We start from the raw sequence: 18,516 nt of genomic DNA on the forward strand, positions 1-18,516 counted from the left end.
TAACCTTACTAACCAGTCAACAATACAGTCACCCCCTTTTTTAATAGATTCCACTGCAATACCATCCAAACCTGCTGCCTTGCCGACTTTCATCTTCCGCAAAGCTTTTACTACCTCTTCTCTGCTTACCAAATCATTTTCCCTAACCCTCTCACTTTGCACACCACCTCGACCAAAACACCCTATATCTGCCACTCCATCATCAAACACATTCAACAAACCTTCAAAATACTCACTCCATCTCCTTCTCACATCACCACTACTTCTTATCACCTTCCCATTAGCGCCCTTCACTGAAGTTCCCATTTGCTCCCTTGTCTTACGCACTTTATTTACCTCCTTCATATATATTCATTTATTTATTCATTTATTTTGCTTTGTCGCTGTCTCCCGAGGTAGCGCAAGGAAACAGACAAAAGAAATGGCCCAACCCACCCACATACACATGTATATACATACACATCCACACACGCAAATATACATACCTATACATCTCAACATATACATACACATCCACACACGCAAATATACATACCTATACATCTCAACGTATACATATATATACACACACAGACATATACATATATACACATGTACATAATTCATACTGTCTGACTTCATTCATTCCCATCGCCACCTTGCCACACATGAAATAACAGTCCATCCCCCTTCATGTGTGTAAGGTAGCGCTAGGAAAAGACAACAAAGGGCCCATTCGTTCACACTCAGTCTCTAGCTGTCATGTAAGAACGCACCGAAACCACAGCTCCCTTTCCACATCCAGGCCCCACAGAACTTTCCATGGTTTACCCCAGATGCTTCACATGCCCTGGTTCAATCCACTGACAGCACGTCCACCCCAGTATACCACATCGTTCCAATTCACTCTATTCCTTGCCCTCCTTTCACCCTCCTGCATGTTCAGGCCCCGATCACTCAAAATCTTTTTCACTCCATCTTTCCACCTCCAATTTGCTCTCCCACTTCTCCCCGTTCCCTCCACCTCTGACACATATATCCTCTTTGTCAATCTTTCCTCACTCATTCTCTCCATGTGACCAAACCATTTCAAAACACCCTCTTCTGCTCTCTCAACTACACTCTTTTTATTACCACGCATCTCTCTTACCCTATTATTACTTTCTCGATCAAACCACCTCACACCACACATTGTCCTCAAACATCTCATTTCCAGCACATCCATCCTCCTGCGCACAACTCTATCCATAGCCCACGCCTCGCAACCATACAACATTGTTCGAACCACTATTCCTTCAAACATACCCATTTTTGCTTTCCGAGATAATGTTCTCGACTTCCACACATTCTTCAAGGCTCCCAGAATTTTCGCCCCCTCCCCCACCCTATGATCCACTTCCGCTTCCATGGTTTCATCCGCTGCCAGATCCACTCCTAGATATCTAAAACACTTCACTTCCTCCAGTTTTTCTCCATTCAAACTCACCTCCCAATTGACTTGACCCTCAACCCTACTGTACCTAATAACCTTCCTCTTATTCACATTTACTCTTAACTTTCTTCTTTCACACACTTTACCAAACTCAGTCACCAGCTTCTGCAGTTTCTCACATGAATCAGCCACCAGCGCTGTATCATCAGCGAACAACAACTGACTCACTTCCCAAGCTCTCTCATCCACAACAGACTTCATACTTGCCCCTTTTTCCAGAACTCTTGCATTCACCTCCCTAACAACCCCATCCATAAACAAATCATTCACCTCCCTAACAACCCCATCCATAAACAAATTAAACAACCATGGAGACATCACACACCCCTGCCGCGAACCTACATTCACTGAGAACCAATCACTTTCCTCTCTTCCTACACGTACACATGCCTTACATCCTCGATAAAAACTTTTCACTTCTTCTAACAACTTACCTCCCACACCATATATTCTTAATACCTTCCACAGAGCATCTCTATCAACTCTATCATATACCTTCTCCAGATCCATAAATGCTACATACAAATCCATTTGCTTTTCTAAGTATTTCTCACATACATTCTTCAAAGCAAACACCTGATCCACACATCCTCTACCACTTCTGAAACCACACTGCTCTTCCCCAATCTGATGCTCTGTACATGCCTTCACCCTCTCAATCAATACTCTCCCATATAATTTACCAGGAATACTCAACAAACTTATACCTCTGTAATTTGAGCACTCACTCTTATCCCCTTTGCGTTTGTACAATGGCACTATGCACGCATCCCGCCAATCCTCAGGCACCTCACCATGAGTCATACATACATTAAATAACCTTACCAACCAGTCAACAATACAGTCACCCCCTTTTTTAATAGATTCCACTGCAATACCATCCAAACCTGCTGCCTTGTCGACTTTCATCTTCCGCAAAGCTTTAACTACCTCTTCTCTGTTTACCAAATCATTTTCCCTAACCCTCTTACTTTGCACACCACCTCGACCAAAACACCCTATATCTGCCACTCTATCATCAAACACATTCAACAAACCTTCGAAATACTCACTCCATCTCCTTCTCACATCACCACTACTTGTTATCACCTCCCCATTAGCCCCCTTCACTGAAGTTCCCATTTGCTCCCTTGTCTTACGCACTTTATTTACCTCCTTCATATATATTCATTTATTTATTCATTTATTTTGCTTTGTCGCTGTCTCCCGAGGTAGCGCAAGGAAACAGACAAAAGAAATGGCCCAACCCACCCATATACACATGTATATACATACACATCCACACACGCAAATATACATACCTATACATCTCAACGTATACATACACATCCACACACGCAAATATACATACCTATACATCTCAACGTATACATATATATACACACACAGACATATACATATATACACATGTACATAATTCATACTGTCTGACTTCATTCATTCCCATCGCCACCTTGCCACACATGAAATAACAGTCCATCCCCCTTCATGTGTGCAAGGTAGCACTAGGAAAAGACAACAAAGGGCCCATTCGTTCACACTCAGTCTCTAGCTGTCATGTAAGAACGCACCGAAACCACAGCTCCCTTTCCACATCCAGGCCCCACAGAACTTTCCATGGTTTATCCCAGATGCTTCACATGCCCTGGTTCAATCCACTGACAGCACGTCGACCCCAGTATACCACATCGTTCCAATTCACTCTATTCCTTGCCCTCCTTTCACCCTCCTGCATGTTCAGGCGCCGATCACTCAAAATCTTTTTCACTCCATCTTTCCACCTCCAATTTGCTCTCCCACTTCTCACCGTTCCCTCCACCTCTGACACATATATCCTCTTTGTCAATCTTTCCTCACTCGTTCTCTCCATGTGACCAAACCATTTCAAAACACCCTCTTCTGCTCTCTCAACTACACTCTTTTTATTACCACGCATCTCTCTAACCCTATTATTACTTACTCGATCAAACCACCTCACACCACACATTGTCCTCAAACATCTCATTTCCAGCACATCCATCCTCCTGCGCACCACTCTATCCATAGCCCACGCCTCGCAACCATACAACATTGTTGGAACCACTATTCCTTCAAACATACCCATTTTTGCTTTCCGAGATAATGTTCTCGACTTCCACACATTCTTCAAGGCTCCCAGAATTTTCGGCCCCTCCCCCACCCTATGATCCACTTCCGCTTCCATGGTTCCATCAGCTGCCAGATCCACTCCTAGATATCTAAAACACTTCACTTCCTCCAGTTTTTCTCCATTCAAACTCACCTCCCAATTGACTTGACCCTCAACCCTACTGTACCTAATAACCTTCCTCTTATTCACATTTACTCTTAACTATCTTCTTTCACACACTTTACCAAACTCAGTCACCAGCTTCTGCAGTTTCTCACATGAATCAACCACCAGCGCTGTATCATCAGCGAACAACAACTGACTCACTTCCCAACTCTCTCATCCACAACAGACTTCATACTTGCCCCTTTTTCCAGAACTCTTGCATTCACCTCCCTAACAACCCCATCCATAAACAAATTAAACAACCATGGAGACATCACACACCCCTGCCGCGAACCTACATTCACTGCGAACCAATCACTTTCCTCTCTTCCTACACGTACACATGCCTTACATCCTAGATAAAAACTTTTCACTGCTTCTAACAACTTACCTCCCACACCATATATTCTTAATACCTTCCACAGAGCATCTCTATCAACTCTATCATATATCTTCTCCAGATCCATAAATGCTACATACAAATCCATTTGCTTTTCTAAGTATTTCTCACATACATTCTTCAAAGCAAACACCTGATCCACACATCCTCTACCACTTCTGAAACCACACTGCTCTTCCCCAATCTGATGCTCTGTACATGCCTTCACCCTCTCAATCAATACTCTCCCATATAATTTACCAGGAATACTCAACAAACTTATACCTCTGTAATTTGAGCACTCACTCTTATCCCCTTTGCGTTTGTACAATGGCACTATGCACGCATCCCGCCAATCCTCAGGCACCTCACCATGAGTCATACATACATTAAATAACCTTACCAACCAGTCAACAATACAGTCACCCCCTTTTTTAATAGATTCCACTGCAATACCATCCAAACCCGCTGCCTTGCCGGCTTTCATCTTCCGCAAAGCTTTTACTACCTCTTCTCTGTTTACCAAATCATTTTCCCTAACCCTCTCACTTTGCACACCACCTCAACCAAAACACCCTATATCTGCCACTCTATCATCAAACACATTCAACAAACCTTCGAAATACTCACTCCATCTCCTTCTCACATCACCACTACTTGTTATCACCTCCCCATTAGCCCCCTTCACTGAAGTTCCCATTTGCTCCCTTGTCTTACGCACTTTATTTACCTCCTTCATATATATTCATTTATTTATTCATTTATTTTGCTTTGTCGCTGTCTCCCGAGGTAGCGCAAGGAAACAGACAAAAGAAATGGCCCAACCCTCCCACATACACATGTATATATATACACATCCACACACGCAAATATACATACCTATACATCTCAACGTATACATACACATCCACACACGCAAATATACATACCTATACATCTCAACGTATACATATATATACACACACAGACATATACATATATACACATGTACATAATTCATACTGTCTGACTTCATTCATTCCCATCGCCACCTTGCCACACATGAAATAACAGTCCATCCCCCTTCATGTGTGCAAGGTAGCGCTAGGAAAAGACAACAAAGGGCCCATTCGTTCACACTCAGTCTCTAGCTGTCATGTAAGAACGCACCGAAACCACAGCTCCCTTTCCACATCCAGGCCCCACAGAACTTTCCATGGTTTACCCCAGATGCTTCACATGCCTTGATTCACTCCACTGACAGCACGTCCACCCCAGTATACCACATCGTTCCAATTCACACTATTCCTTGCCCTCCTTTCACCCTCCTGCATGTTCAGGCGCCAATCACTCAAAATCTTTTTCACTCCATCTTTCCACCTCCAATTTGCTCTCCCACTTCTCCCCGTTCCCTCCACCTCTGACACATATATCCTCTTTGTCAATCTTTCCTCACTCATTCTCTCCATGTGACCAAACCATTTCAAAACACCCTCTTCTGCTCTCTCAACTACACTCTTTTTATTACCACGCATCTCTCTTACCCTATTATTACTTACTCGATCAAACCACCTCACACCACATATTGTCCTCAAACATCTCATTTCCAGCACATCCACCCTCCTTCGCACAACTCTATCCATAGCCCACGCCTCGCAACCATACAACATTGTTCGAACCACTATTCCTTCAAACATACCCATTTTTGCTTTCCGAGATAATGTTCTCGACTTTCACACATTCTTCAAGGCTCCCAGAATTTTCGCCCCCTTCCCCACCCTATGATTCACTTCCGCTTCCATGGTTCCATCTGCTGCCAAATCCACTCCCAGATATCTAAAACACTTCACTTCCTCTAGTTTTTCTCCATTCAAACTCACCTCCCAATTGACTTGACCCTCAACCCTACCATACCCAATAACCTTGCTCTTATTCACATTTACTCTCAACTTTCTTCTGTCACACACTTTACCAATCTCAGTCACCAGCTTCTGCAGTTTCTCACATGAATCAGCCACCAGCGCTGTATCATCAGCGAACAACAACTGACTCGCTTCCCAAGCTCTCTCATCCACAACACACTGCATACTTGACCCTCTTTCCAAAACTCTTGCATTCACCTCCCTATCAACCCTATCCATAAACAAATTAAACAACCATGGAGACATGAAGCACCCCTGCCGCAAAATACATTCTCTGAGAACCAATCACTTTCCTCTCTCCCTACACGTACACATGCCTTACATCCTCGATAAAAACCTATTCACTGCTTCTAACAACTTGCCTCCCACACCATATATTCTTAACACCTTCCACAGAGCATGTCTATCAACTCTATCACATGCCTTCTCCAGATCCATAAATGCTACATAGTAATCCACTTGCTTTTCTAAGTATTTCTCACATACATTCTTCAAAGCAAACGCCTGATCCACACATCCTCTACCACTTCTGAAACCACACTGCTCTTCCCCAATCTGATGCTCTGTACATGCCTTCACCCTCTCAATCAATACCCTCCCATATAATTTACCAGGAATACTCACCAAACTTATACCTCTGTAATTTGAGCACTCACTCTTATCCCCTTTGCCTTTGTACAATGGCACTATGCAAGCATTCCGTCAATCCTCAGGCACCTCACCATGAATCATATACATTAAATAACCTTACCAACCAGTCAACAATACAGTCACCCCCTTTTTTTATAAATTCCACTGCAATACCATCCAAACCCGCTGCCTTGCCGGCTTTCATCTTACGCAAAGCTTTTACCACCTCTTCTCTGTTTACCAAATCATTTCCCCTAACCCTCTCACTTTGCACACCACCTCAACCAAAACACCCTATATCTGCTACTCTATCATCAAACACATTCAACAAACCTTCAAAATACTCACTCCATCTCCTTCTCACATCACCACTACTTGTTATCACCTCCCCATTAGCCCCCTTCACTGAAGTTCCCATTTGTTCCCTTGTCTTACGCACTTTATTTACCTCCTTCCAAAACATCTTTTTATTCTCCCTAAAATTTAATGATACTCCCTCACCCCAACTCTCATTTGCCCTCTTTTTCACCTCTTGCACCTTTCACTTGACCTCCTGCCTCTTTCTTTTATACATCTCCCACTCATTTGCATTATGTCCCTGCAAAAATCATCCAAATGCCTCTTTCTTCTCTTTCACTAATAATCTTACTTCTTCATCCCACCACTCACTACCTCCAAAAGATAATGATCACATCCCTCCAGTTGCACCTCTCAGCAAATTAACATCCAAAAGTCTCTCTCTTGCTCGCCTATCAATTAACATGTAACCTAATAACGCTCTCTGGCCATCTCTCCTACTTACATACGTATACTTACGTATATCTCTGTCTTTAAACCAGGTATTCCCAATCGCCAGTCCTTTTTCAGCACACAAATCTACAAGATCTTCATTTCCATTTACAACACTAAACACCCCATGTATACCAATGATTCCCTCATCTGCCACATTACTCACCTTTGCATTCAAATCACCCATCACTATAACCCTGTCTCATGCATCAAAACCACTAACACACTCATTCAGCTGCTCCCAAAACACTTGCCTCTCCTGATCTTTCTTCTCATGCCCAGGTGCTTATGCACCAATAATCACCAATCTCTCTCAATCAACTTTCAGTTTTACCCATATCAAGCTAGAGTTTACTTTCTTACACTCTATTACATACTCCCACCACTCCTGTTTCAGTAGTGCTACTCCTTCCCTTGCTCTAGTCCTCTGACTAACTCCTGACTTTACTCCCAAGACATTCCTAAACCACTCTTCCCCTTTACCCTTGAGCTTCATTTCACTCAGAGCCAAAACATCCAGGTTCCTTTCCTCAAACATACTACCTATCTCTCCTTTCTTCTCATCTTGGTTACATCCACACACATTTAGACATCCCAATCTGAGCCTTCGAGGAGGATGAGCACTCTCCGCGTGACTCCTTCTGTTTCCCCTTTTAGAAAGTTAAAATACAAGGAGGGGAGGATTTCTATCCCCCCACTCCCGCCCCCTTTACTCACCTTCTACGACACGTGAAGACTGCGTTGGAAGTATTCTTTCTCCCCTATCCCCAGGGATAGGGGAGAAATATATGTATATATTCATATACATATTTTTTTTTTGCTTTGTCGCCGTCTCCCGCGTTTGCGAGGTAGCGCAAAGAAACAGACGAAAGAAAATGGCCCAACCCACCCCCATACACATGTATATACATACATCCACACACGCAAATATACATACCTACACAGCTTTCCATGGTTTACCCCAGACACTTCACATGCCCTGATTCAATCCACTGACAGCACATCAACCCCAGTATACCACATCGATCCAATTCACTCTATTCCTTGCCCTCCTTTCACCCTCCTGCCTGTTCAGGCCCCGATCACACAAAATCGTTTTCACTCCATCTTTCCACCTCCAATTTGGTCTCCCACTTCTCATCGTTCCCTCCACCTCCGACACATATATCCTCTTGGTCAATCTTTCCTCACTCATTCTCTCCATGTGCCCAAACCATTTCAAAACACCCTCTTATGCTCTCTCAACCACGCTCTTTTTATTTCCACACATCTCTCTTACCCTTACGTTACTTACTTGATCAAAACACCTCACACCACACATTGTCCTCAAACATCTCATTTCCAGCACATCCATCCCCCTGCACACAACTCTATCCATAGCACACGCCTCGCAACCATACAACATTGTTGGAACCACTATTCCTTCAAACATACCCATTTTTGCTTTCCGAGATAATGTTCTCAACTTCCACACATTCTTCAAGGCTCCCAGGATTTTCGCCCCCTCCCCCACCCTATGATCCACTTCCGCTTCCATGGTTCCATCCGCTGCCAGATTCACTCCCAGATATCTAAAACACTTTACTTCCTCCAGTTTTTCTCCATTCAAACTTACCTCCCAATTGACTTGACCCTCAACCCTACTGTACCTAATAACCTTGCTCTTATTCACATTTACTCTTAACTTTCTTCTTTCACACACTTTACCAAACTCAGTCACCAGCTTCTGCAGTTTCTCACATGAATCAGCCACCAGCGCTGTATCATCAGCGAACAACAACTGACTCACTTCCCAAGCTCTCTCATCCCCAACAGACTTCATACTTGCCCCTCTTTCCAAAACTCTTGCATTCACCTCCCTAACAACCCCATCCATAAACAAATTAAACAACCATGGAGACATCACACACCCCTGCCGCAAACATACATTCACTGAGAACCAATCACTTTCCTCTCTTCCTACACGTACACATGCCTTACATCCTCGATAAAAACTTTTCACTGCTTCTAACAACTTGCCTCCCACACCATATATTATTAATACCTTCCACAGAGCATCTCTATCAACTCTATCATATGCCTTCTCCAGATCCATAAATGCTACATACAAATCCATTTGCTTTTCTAAGTATTTCTCACATACATTCTTCAAAGCAAACACCTGATCCACACATCCTCTACCACTTCTGAAACCACACTGCTCTTCCCCAATCTGATGCTCTGTACATGCCTTCACCCTCTCAATCAATACCCTCTCATATAATTTACCAGGAATACTCAACAAACTTATACCTCTGTAATTTGAGCACTCACTCTTATCCCCTTTGCCTTTGTACAATGGCACTATGCAAGCATTCCGCCAATCCTCAGACACCTCACCATGAGTCATACATACATTAAATAACCTTACCAACCATATCTCCCCTATCCCCAGGGATATATATATATATATATATATATATATATATATATATATATATATATATATATATATTGTTCCAACAATGTTGTATGGTTGCGAGGCGTGGGCTATGGATAGAGTTGTGCGCAGGAGGATGGATGTGCTGGAAATGAGATGTTTGAGGACAATGTGTGGTGTGAGGTGGTTTGATCGAGTAAGTAACGTAAGGGTAAGAGAGATGTGTGGAAATAAAAAGAGCGTGGTTGAGAGAGCAGAAGAGGGTGTTTTGAAATGGTTTGGGCACATGGAGAGAATGAGTGAGGAAAGATTGACCAAGAGGATATATGTGTCGGAGGTGGAGGGAACGAGGAGAAGAGGGAGACCAAATTGGAGGTGGAAAGATGGAGTGAAAAAGATTTTGTGTGATCGGGGCCTGAACATGCAGGAGGGTGAAAGGAGGGCAAGGAATAGAGTGAATTGGAGCGATGTGGTATACAGGGTTTGACGTGCTGTCAGTGGATTGAATCAAGGCATGTGAAGCGTCTGGGGTAAACCATGGAAAGCTGTGTAGGTATGTATATTTGCGTGTGCGGACGTATGTATATACATGTGTATGGGGGGGTTGGGCCATTTCTTTCGTCTGTTTCCTTGCGCTACCTCGCAAACGTGGGAGACAGCGACAAAGTATAAAAAAAAAAAAAAAAAAAAAATATATATATATATATATATCCCTGGGGATAGGGGAGAAAGAATTCTTCCCACGTATTCCCTGCGTGTCGTAGAAGGCGACTAAAAGGGAAGGGAACGGGGGGCTGGAAATCCTCCCCTCTCGTTTTTCATTTTCCTAAAGAAGGAACAGAGAAGGGGGCCAAGTGAGGATGTTCCCTCAAAGGCCCAGTCCTCTGTTCTTAACGCTACCTCGCTATCGCGGGAAATGGCGAATAGTATGAAAAAAATATATATATATATATATATATATATATATATATATATATATATATATATATATATATATATATATATATATATATATATGGAAGGGTATTGATTGAGAGGGTGAAGGCATGTACAGAGCATCAGATTGGGGAAGAGCAGTGTGGTTTCAGAAGTGGTAGAGGATGTGTGGATCAGGTGTTTGCTTTGAAGAATGTATGTGAGAAATACTTAGAAAAGCAAATGGATTTGTATGTAGCATTTATGGATCTGGAGAAGGCATATGATAGAGTTGATAGAGATGCTCTGTGGAAGGTATTAAGAATATATGGTGTGGGAGGAAAGTTGTTAGAAGCAGTGAAAAGTTTTTATCGAGGATGTAAGGCATGTGTACGTGTAGGAAGAGAGGAAAGTGATTGGTTCTCAGTGAATGTAGGTTTGTGGCAGGGGTGTGTGATGTCTCCATGGTTGTTTAATTTGTTTATGGATGGGGTTGTTAGGGAGGTAAATGCAAGAGTTTTGGAAAGAGGGGCAAGTATGAAGTCTGTTGGGGATGAGAGAGCTTGGGAAGTGAGTCAGTTGTTGTTCGCTGATGATACAGCGCTGGTGGCTGATTCATGTGAGAAACTGCAGAAGCTGGTGACTGAGATTGGTAAAGTGTGTGGAAGAAGAAAGTTAAGAGTAAATGTGAATAAGAGCAAGGTTATTAGGTACAGTAGGGTTGAGGGTCAAGTCAATTGGGTGGTGAGTTTGAATGGAGAAAAACTGGAGGAAGTGAAGTGTTTTAGATATCTGGGAGTGGATCTGGCAGCGGATGGAACCATGGAAGCGGAAGTGGATCATAGGGTGGGGGAGGGGGCGAAAATTCTGGGGGCCTTGAAGAATGTGTGGAAGTCGAGAACATTATCTCGGAAAGCAAAAATGGGTATGTTTGAAGGAATAGTGGTTCCAACAATGTTGTATGGTTGCGAGGCGTGGGCTATGGATAGAGTTGTGCGCAGGAGGATGGATGTGCTGGAAATGAGATGTTTGAGGACAATGTGTGGTGTGAGGTGGTTTGATCGAGTGAGTAACGTAAGGGTAAGAGAGATGTGTGGAAATAAAAAGAGCGTGGTTGAGAGAGCAGAAGAGGGTGTTTTGAAGTGGTTTGGGCACATGGAGAGAATGAGTGAGGAAAGATTGACCAAGAGGATATATGTGTCGGAGGTGGAGGGAACGAGGAGAAGAGGGAGACCAAATTGGAGGTGGAAAGATGGAGTGAAAAAGATTTTGTGTGATCGGGGCCTGAACATGCAGGAGGGTGAAAGGAGGGCAAGGAATAGAGTGAATTGGAGCGATGTGGTATACCGGGGTTGACGTGCTGTCAGTGGATTGAATCAAGGCATGTGAAGCGTCTGGGGTAAACCATGGAAAGCTGTGTAGGTATGTATATTTGCGTGTGCGGACGTATGTATATACATGTGTATGGGGGGGGTTGGGCCATTTCTTTCGTCTGTTTCCTTGCGCTACCTCGCAAACGCGGGAGACAGCGACAAAGTATAATAAAAAAATATAATATATATATATATATATATATATATATATATATATATATATATATATATATATTCATATATACATGATTGGACGGGCCATTCTTCATCTGTTTCCTGGCGCTACCTCACTGACGTGGTTAACAATGATTAAGTATGATAAATAAAAAAATCCACACCAATATATCTATATTTCATATTCATATTTTATTTCATTTCATTATAATTTGTCGCTGTCTCCCGACGACCACACACACACACACACACATATACATACCTATACATCTCAATGTACACATACATATACACACACTGACATGTACATATATGCACATGTACATAATTCATCCTGTCTGCCCTTACTCATTCCCATCGCCATCCCGCCACACGTGAAATGACAACCCCCTCCCCCCACATGTGTGCGAGGTAGCGCGAGGAAAAGACAACAAAAGCCACATTCGTTCACACTCAGTCTCTAGCTGTCATGTATAATGCACCGAAACCACAGCTCCCTTTCTGCATCCAGGCCCCACACAACTTTCCAAGGTTTACCCCAGACGCTTCACATACCCTGGTTCAATCCACTGACAGCACGTCCACCCCAGCATACCACATTGTTGCAATTCACTCTATTCCTTGCATGCCTTTCACTCTCCTGCATGTTCAGGCCCCAATCACTCAAAATCATTTTCGCTCCATCTTTCCATCTCCAATTTGGTCTCCCACTTCTTGTTCCCTCCACCTCTGACACATGTATCCCCTTGGTCAATCTTTCCTCACTCATTCTCTCCATTTGACCAAACCATTTCAAAACACCCTCTTCTGCACTCTCAACCACACTCTTTTTATTACCACACATCTTTCTTACCCTTTCATTACTTACTCGATCAAACCACCTCACACCACATATTGTCCTCAAACATCTCATTTCCAGCACATCCACCCTCCTCCACACAAATATATCTAAATCCCATGCCTCACAACCATACAACATTGTTGGAACCATTATTCCTTTCAAACATATCCATTTTTGCTTTCCAAGATAACGTTCTCGATTTCCACACATTGTTCAACGCTCCCAGAACTTTCGCCCCCTCCCCCACCCAATGATTCACTTCAGTTTCCATGGTTCCATCCGCTGCCAAATCCACTCCCAGATATCTAAAACTCTTCACTTCCTCCAGTTCTTCTCCAGTCAAACTTACCTCCCAATTGACTTGTCCCTTAAACCTACTGTACCTAATAACCTTGCTCTTATTCACATTTACTCTAAACTTTCTTCTTTCACACATTTTACCAAACTCAAGTCACCAAATTCTGCTTAGCACCCGAATCAGCCACCAGCACTGTATCATCAGCGAATAACACTTGACTCACTTCCCAAGCTCTCTCATCCACAACAGATTGCATACTTGCCCCTTTCTCCAAACCTCTTGCATTCACCTCCCTAACAACCCCATCCATAAACAAATTAAACAACCATGGAGACATCATGCATCCCTGCTACAAACCAACATTCACTGAGAACCAATCACTTTCCTCTCTTCCCACTCGTAGACATGCCTTACATCCTTGATAAAAACTTTTCACTGCTTATAATATCTTTACAATAAAAAATACAGCAATAAAATATACAAGAATCCCTTTATGTATATCAAAATGACACTAAAAATGAATACAAATCCAGCAAGACAACATACTTTATGTCAAGAAAAATCTTTCATAGAGGACAAAAATGCTGAAAGGATTAGAGTAATGGCTAATAATGGTTTCAAATGAGCCAACGATTGTGCATGGCAGCAAAGAATAACACTGTAAAACATGTTGCATGTATGGAGAGCACAACACAGTAGCCATACCTCGGGACAATATCTCATTGTAGGTAGAGGGTTTGCAAGTCTTCTGACATTGGAACACAATATACTTGATAATGAAAGGATCAAAAGATAATTAAGAATATCAGGCCATGGAGATGGTTATGTTCTACATATTTCATACAATGCTAACAAATACTCGATGATTCAGTAACTTCTCGTAACTAACCTCTTGGTCTTGAGGACTGATGATATAATCTCCTCTAGTGTGGGTTCATGATCACAATCTTCATCCTCCATTATATCTCGCACCTGAAACATCAAAATGGTTGTAAAAAAATACAGTATCTATAATGATATGGTACAGTGCTGCATATGTTGTCCTGCCAAAAGATGGGTGAGATGCTCAAAAGTTCTCTTGATGTTTATAATCATTTTCAGTATTTCATGCAACTCCACATTATAATATATTCTACTAAGTGTATATTACTAAATAATGTGGAATTGTCAATAGCACAACAGCTTCAACGCTGTTACCCCACAATGTACCAATTTTTACATTTGATGTACAAATATAGTTTTGAAATTTCAAAAAACTTTTATTTCTGAGGCAGTATCTATCAAGCATGAGACATTCTCTCCATAGAATTTCAGGGGTGGAACCCTCTAATCCTTTGTCTGCATGGTGGGATCACTAACTATCTCTGTTCCTATCTTCTAACTACATAACAGCCTGCTCACTCACTCCAAAACTGCCCTCAGCCAATAAAAGACTGCCATCAACCCACTGACTTACACCCATAAAAAGATAACTTGTTCGCAGGTTGTAGGAATCGACACAAAAGCAGTCATATCATTTTCAAGAGAGAGAGCGAGAGAGAGGGGGGATAGGACTAGGCAGAGAGACCTGGAATTTTTTTTTCATAGGACACCATTTGAAGAAATCTTCATCAATTTCAAAACCTGCAAATCTCTCTTCTGCAGAATGTCTCCAATACATGAGCATACCCATATGAAGGGGCATTCAGAGAATAACTTTCACTTGAGAAGACCAAACCCAAAGGCAGAACAGTTATCTCCAATAGTGAATTGGGGGCACACTACAAACTCTCCTGAAAGAGGAATCATTTCGGCCACAAAGGGTGGATTCACTACACCTATAACCAAATGGTTTCATGAAATTTTGTAAAAAGAAATAAGTTAGCCTTGTGGTTCACATTTCAAACATGTAGCTCTTTTAAGCTAGGCTTGGTCAATGGTCACTATGAAATTGCATATGAAGCTATAAACTTTTGCTTAAGGAGGGGAAAGAAAGGATGGACAAGATTGTGGTTCCAAAAAGTTAGTCAGATGAAGCTGAAAGATGTCTGCCAGAGATCATGTATTTGGTTCAAATTATTCATTTATCTATTCTTATATAATTTTAATATATATTCCTAGACAAGTTCTGGCTGGAAATCAAGAGAGAGTTTTACTGGAGTCTGCCTGTATGAAGTTACACTACTAGTGAAACATCACCTATGGTGATGCCGTTTCTTTGGGAGTATAGTGTCATCAAAGAACTTCTCCACTAAGAAGTTGCTACTGGAAGTAAAGAAGGCTCAGGCTGCAGGAGCATCTGGCAAGAGGTCCTGGGTAACACCAAGTCTTGGGAAAACTATAAATAAATATTTAAACAGTTATCAGGGCACAAAAGACACTGTCTGGGATTCCTCCTAATAAATACCTGGTGAAATCTTTTAGGGGTCTCACCCCCAACAGCTTGGGCTGGGCCCAGGATACTGAATTGGGTCATTGATTGCCCAGCCTGTAGGAAGATGCAGCCCACATACCCACACAGCTTGGCCAGTCTGGTACTCTTTGTAGGTACTAGTCCAGTGCATTCAAACTCTGTACATCCTATTCTGTTTCTAAGGATAGGAAGCAAGGTGTTGAAGATCCTTGGGCCTCTGAAGTTTAAAATGTTCTCTCTATTTGAGTATATCACACCTTTGTATTTCTAAGGTAGCATTTTAGTCTCCCTCATTTTTGCCTCCTTACATCTGGGTAGAGAGAAAATTTGTTCAAGGAAAATTGTGCAACAGAAGCTTCCATATTGCCAGTAGGATGATATTTTGGAATGCAAGTTGTGACCCAAGCATTCTAGGAGATTCAAGGCATAGACGATAATATTCATCCCACCACTCATTACCCTTTCTAATCTGCCCACCACCCATCTTCCTCATGCATCTCTTGCACATGCCATCACTGCTTCCCTAAATACATCCCATGCCTCACCCACTCCCCTCACTTCATTTGCTCTCACCTTTCACCATTTCACACTCAATCTCTCCTGGTACATCCTCACAAGAGGATCCTTTCCAAGCTCATGTACTCTCACCACTCTCTTCTCCCAGATATTCTCATATTCTTTTGAAAACCTCTAAAAATCTTCACCTTCACAAGACATCGATCAGAGTCCCACCAGCTGTCCCTCTCAGCACCTTTACATCCAAAAGGCTCTCTTTTACATGCCTATCAATTAATATGTAATCTAATAATGCCCACTGACCATCATTCCTACTCACATACATATACTTGTGTACATGTCTTTTTTCACCAGGTATTTCCAATCACCAGTCTTTTCAGCAGACAAATCCACAAGCTCTATTTCCATTCACAACACTGAATATCCCATGTGCACCAATCATAACCTCAACTGCCACAATTACTCACCTTTGCATTTAAATCACCCATCACCAAAACTGTTGACACACTCACTCAACTGCTCCCAAAGCACTTGCCTCTCATGACCAGGTGTATAAGCACCAATAATCATCCAACTCACCATCCGCATTCAGTTTTACCCAAACCAATCTAAAATTTACTTTCTTACACCCAATCACACACTCCCGCAATTCCTGCTTCAGGACTAATGCTACTCGTTCCTTGGCTCCTATCCTCCAATCAACATGACTTTACTCCTAAGACACCTCCAAATCTCCTTTACCCTTGAGCTTAGTTTACCTCAGAGCCAGAACATCATGTTTCTTTCCTCAAATATAGTACCCTCTCCTTTCTTATCATCTTGGTAATGTCCACACACATTCAGACACCCTAATCTGAGCCTTCGGGGAGGATGAGCTTTGCCCGCTTGACTCCTCTTTTCCTCTTTTAGAAACTGAAATAAATGAAAGGAAGGGTTTCCTGCCCCCCATGCTCCTACCCCTTGTAGTCACCTTCTATGACAAGCGGAAATATGGAGGCAAAAATTCTTTCTCCCCTACCTCAGTTGCTAGTTTTACAGAAAAGGCAATTGGACTGGATCTACAAGGAAAGTGTTCAAATGACTAGATGTATAAGAAAAAGTGGCAGGAGGTCAAGAGGAAGGAGCAAGGGTTGAAAGAGAGGGTAAAGGAAAGTTGAGGTGAGAGTATCATTAAACTTTAGGTAGAATAAAAAGAAGTTTTGGAAGGAGGTAAATAATGTGCGAAAGACAACAGAACAAATGGAAACATCGGTGATGGGGGCAAAGGGAGAAGTGATAACAGGTAGTTATGGAGTGTGGGGGTGGAATAAGTATTCTGAGGGATTGTTGAATGTGTTTGATGATAGAGTGGCAGATGTACCGTGTTTTGGTCGAGGTGGTGTGTGAAGCGAGTCATGGAGGATGGTCTGGTACAGAAGAGGTGGTGAAAGCCTTGCAGAAGATGAAATTCGATAATGCAGTGGAAGTAGATGGTATTGAATTTGAATTTATCAAATAGGGGTGAGGGGGTGAATGTGTTGTTTGGTTAGTAAGGATATTCATCGTATGTATGGATCATGGTGAAGTGCTTGAGAATTGACAGAATGCATGCATGGTGCCACTGTACAAGGGCAAAGGGGATACAGCTGAGTATTCAAACTAGAGAGGCATATGTTTGTTGAATATACCAGGTAATTGTATGGGACAGTATTGAAGGCATGAAGGAACAGAGAAGGGGGCCAGGTGAGGATATTCCCTCCAAGGCCCAGTCCTCTGTTCTTAACGCTACCTCGCTAACGCGGGAAATGGCGAATAGTTTGAAAGAAAGAAAGATATATATATATATATATATATATATATATATATATATATATATATATATACATATATCATTAAATTTTAGGGAGAATAAAAAGATGTTCTGGAAGGAGGTAAATAAAGTGCGTAAGACAAGGGAGCAAATGGGAACTTCAGTAAAGGGCGCAAATGGGGAGGTGATAACAAGTAGTGGTGATGTGAGAAGGAGATGGAGCGAGTATTTTGAAGGTTTGTTAAATGTGTTTGATGATAGAGTGGCAGATATAGGGTGTTTTGGTCGAGGTGGTGTGCAAAGTGAGAGGGTTAGGGAAAATGATTTGGTAAACAG

The 18,516-nt window shown here is 42.2% G+C and overlaps 1 protein-coding gene across 1 annotated transcript in view; it reads right to left on the minus strand.

Annotated features, from left to right (window-relative positions):
- The window catches only part of LOC139751130 (uncharacterized), a 95,565-nt gene that overhangs the window by 61,387 nt on the left and 15,662 nt on the right, over nt 1-18,516 (minus strand). The window contains exon 2 of the mRNA XM_071666230.1: nt 14,373-14,455. Coding sequence (XP_071522331.1) covers nt 14,373-14,443 — 71 coding nt within the window. The 5' untranslated portion in view covers nt 14,444-14,455. The remainder of the gene's footprint in view (nt 1-14,372; nt 14,456-18,516) is intronic.

This window comes from Panulirus ornatus, chromosome 11, assembly GCF_036320965.1.
Source record: "Panulirus ornatus isolate Po-2019 chromosome 11, ASM3632096v1, whole genome shotgun sequence".
In the NCBI taxonomy this organism is placed as follows: domain Eukaryota; kingdom Metazoa; phylum Arthropoda; class Malacostraca; order Decapoda; family Palinuridae; genus Panulirus; species Panulirus ornatus.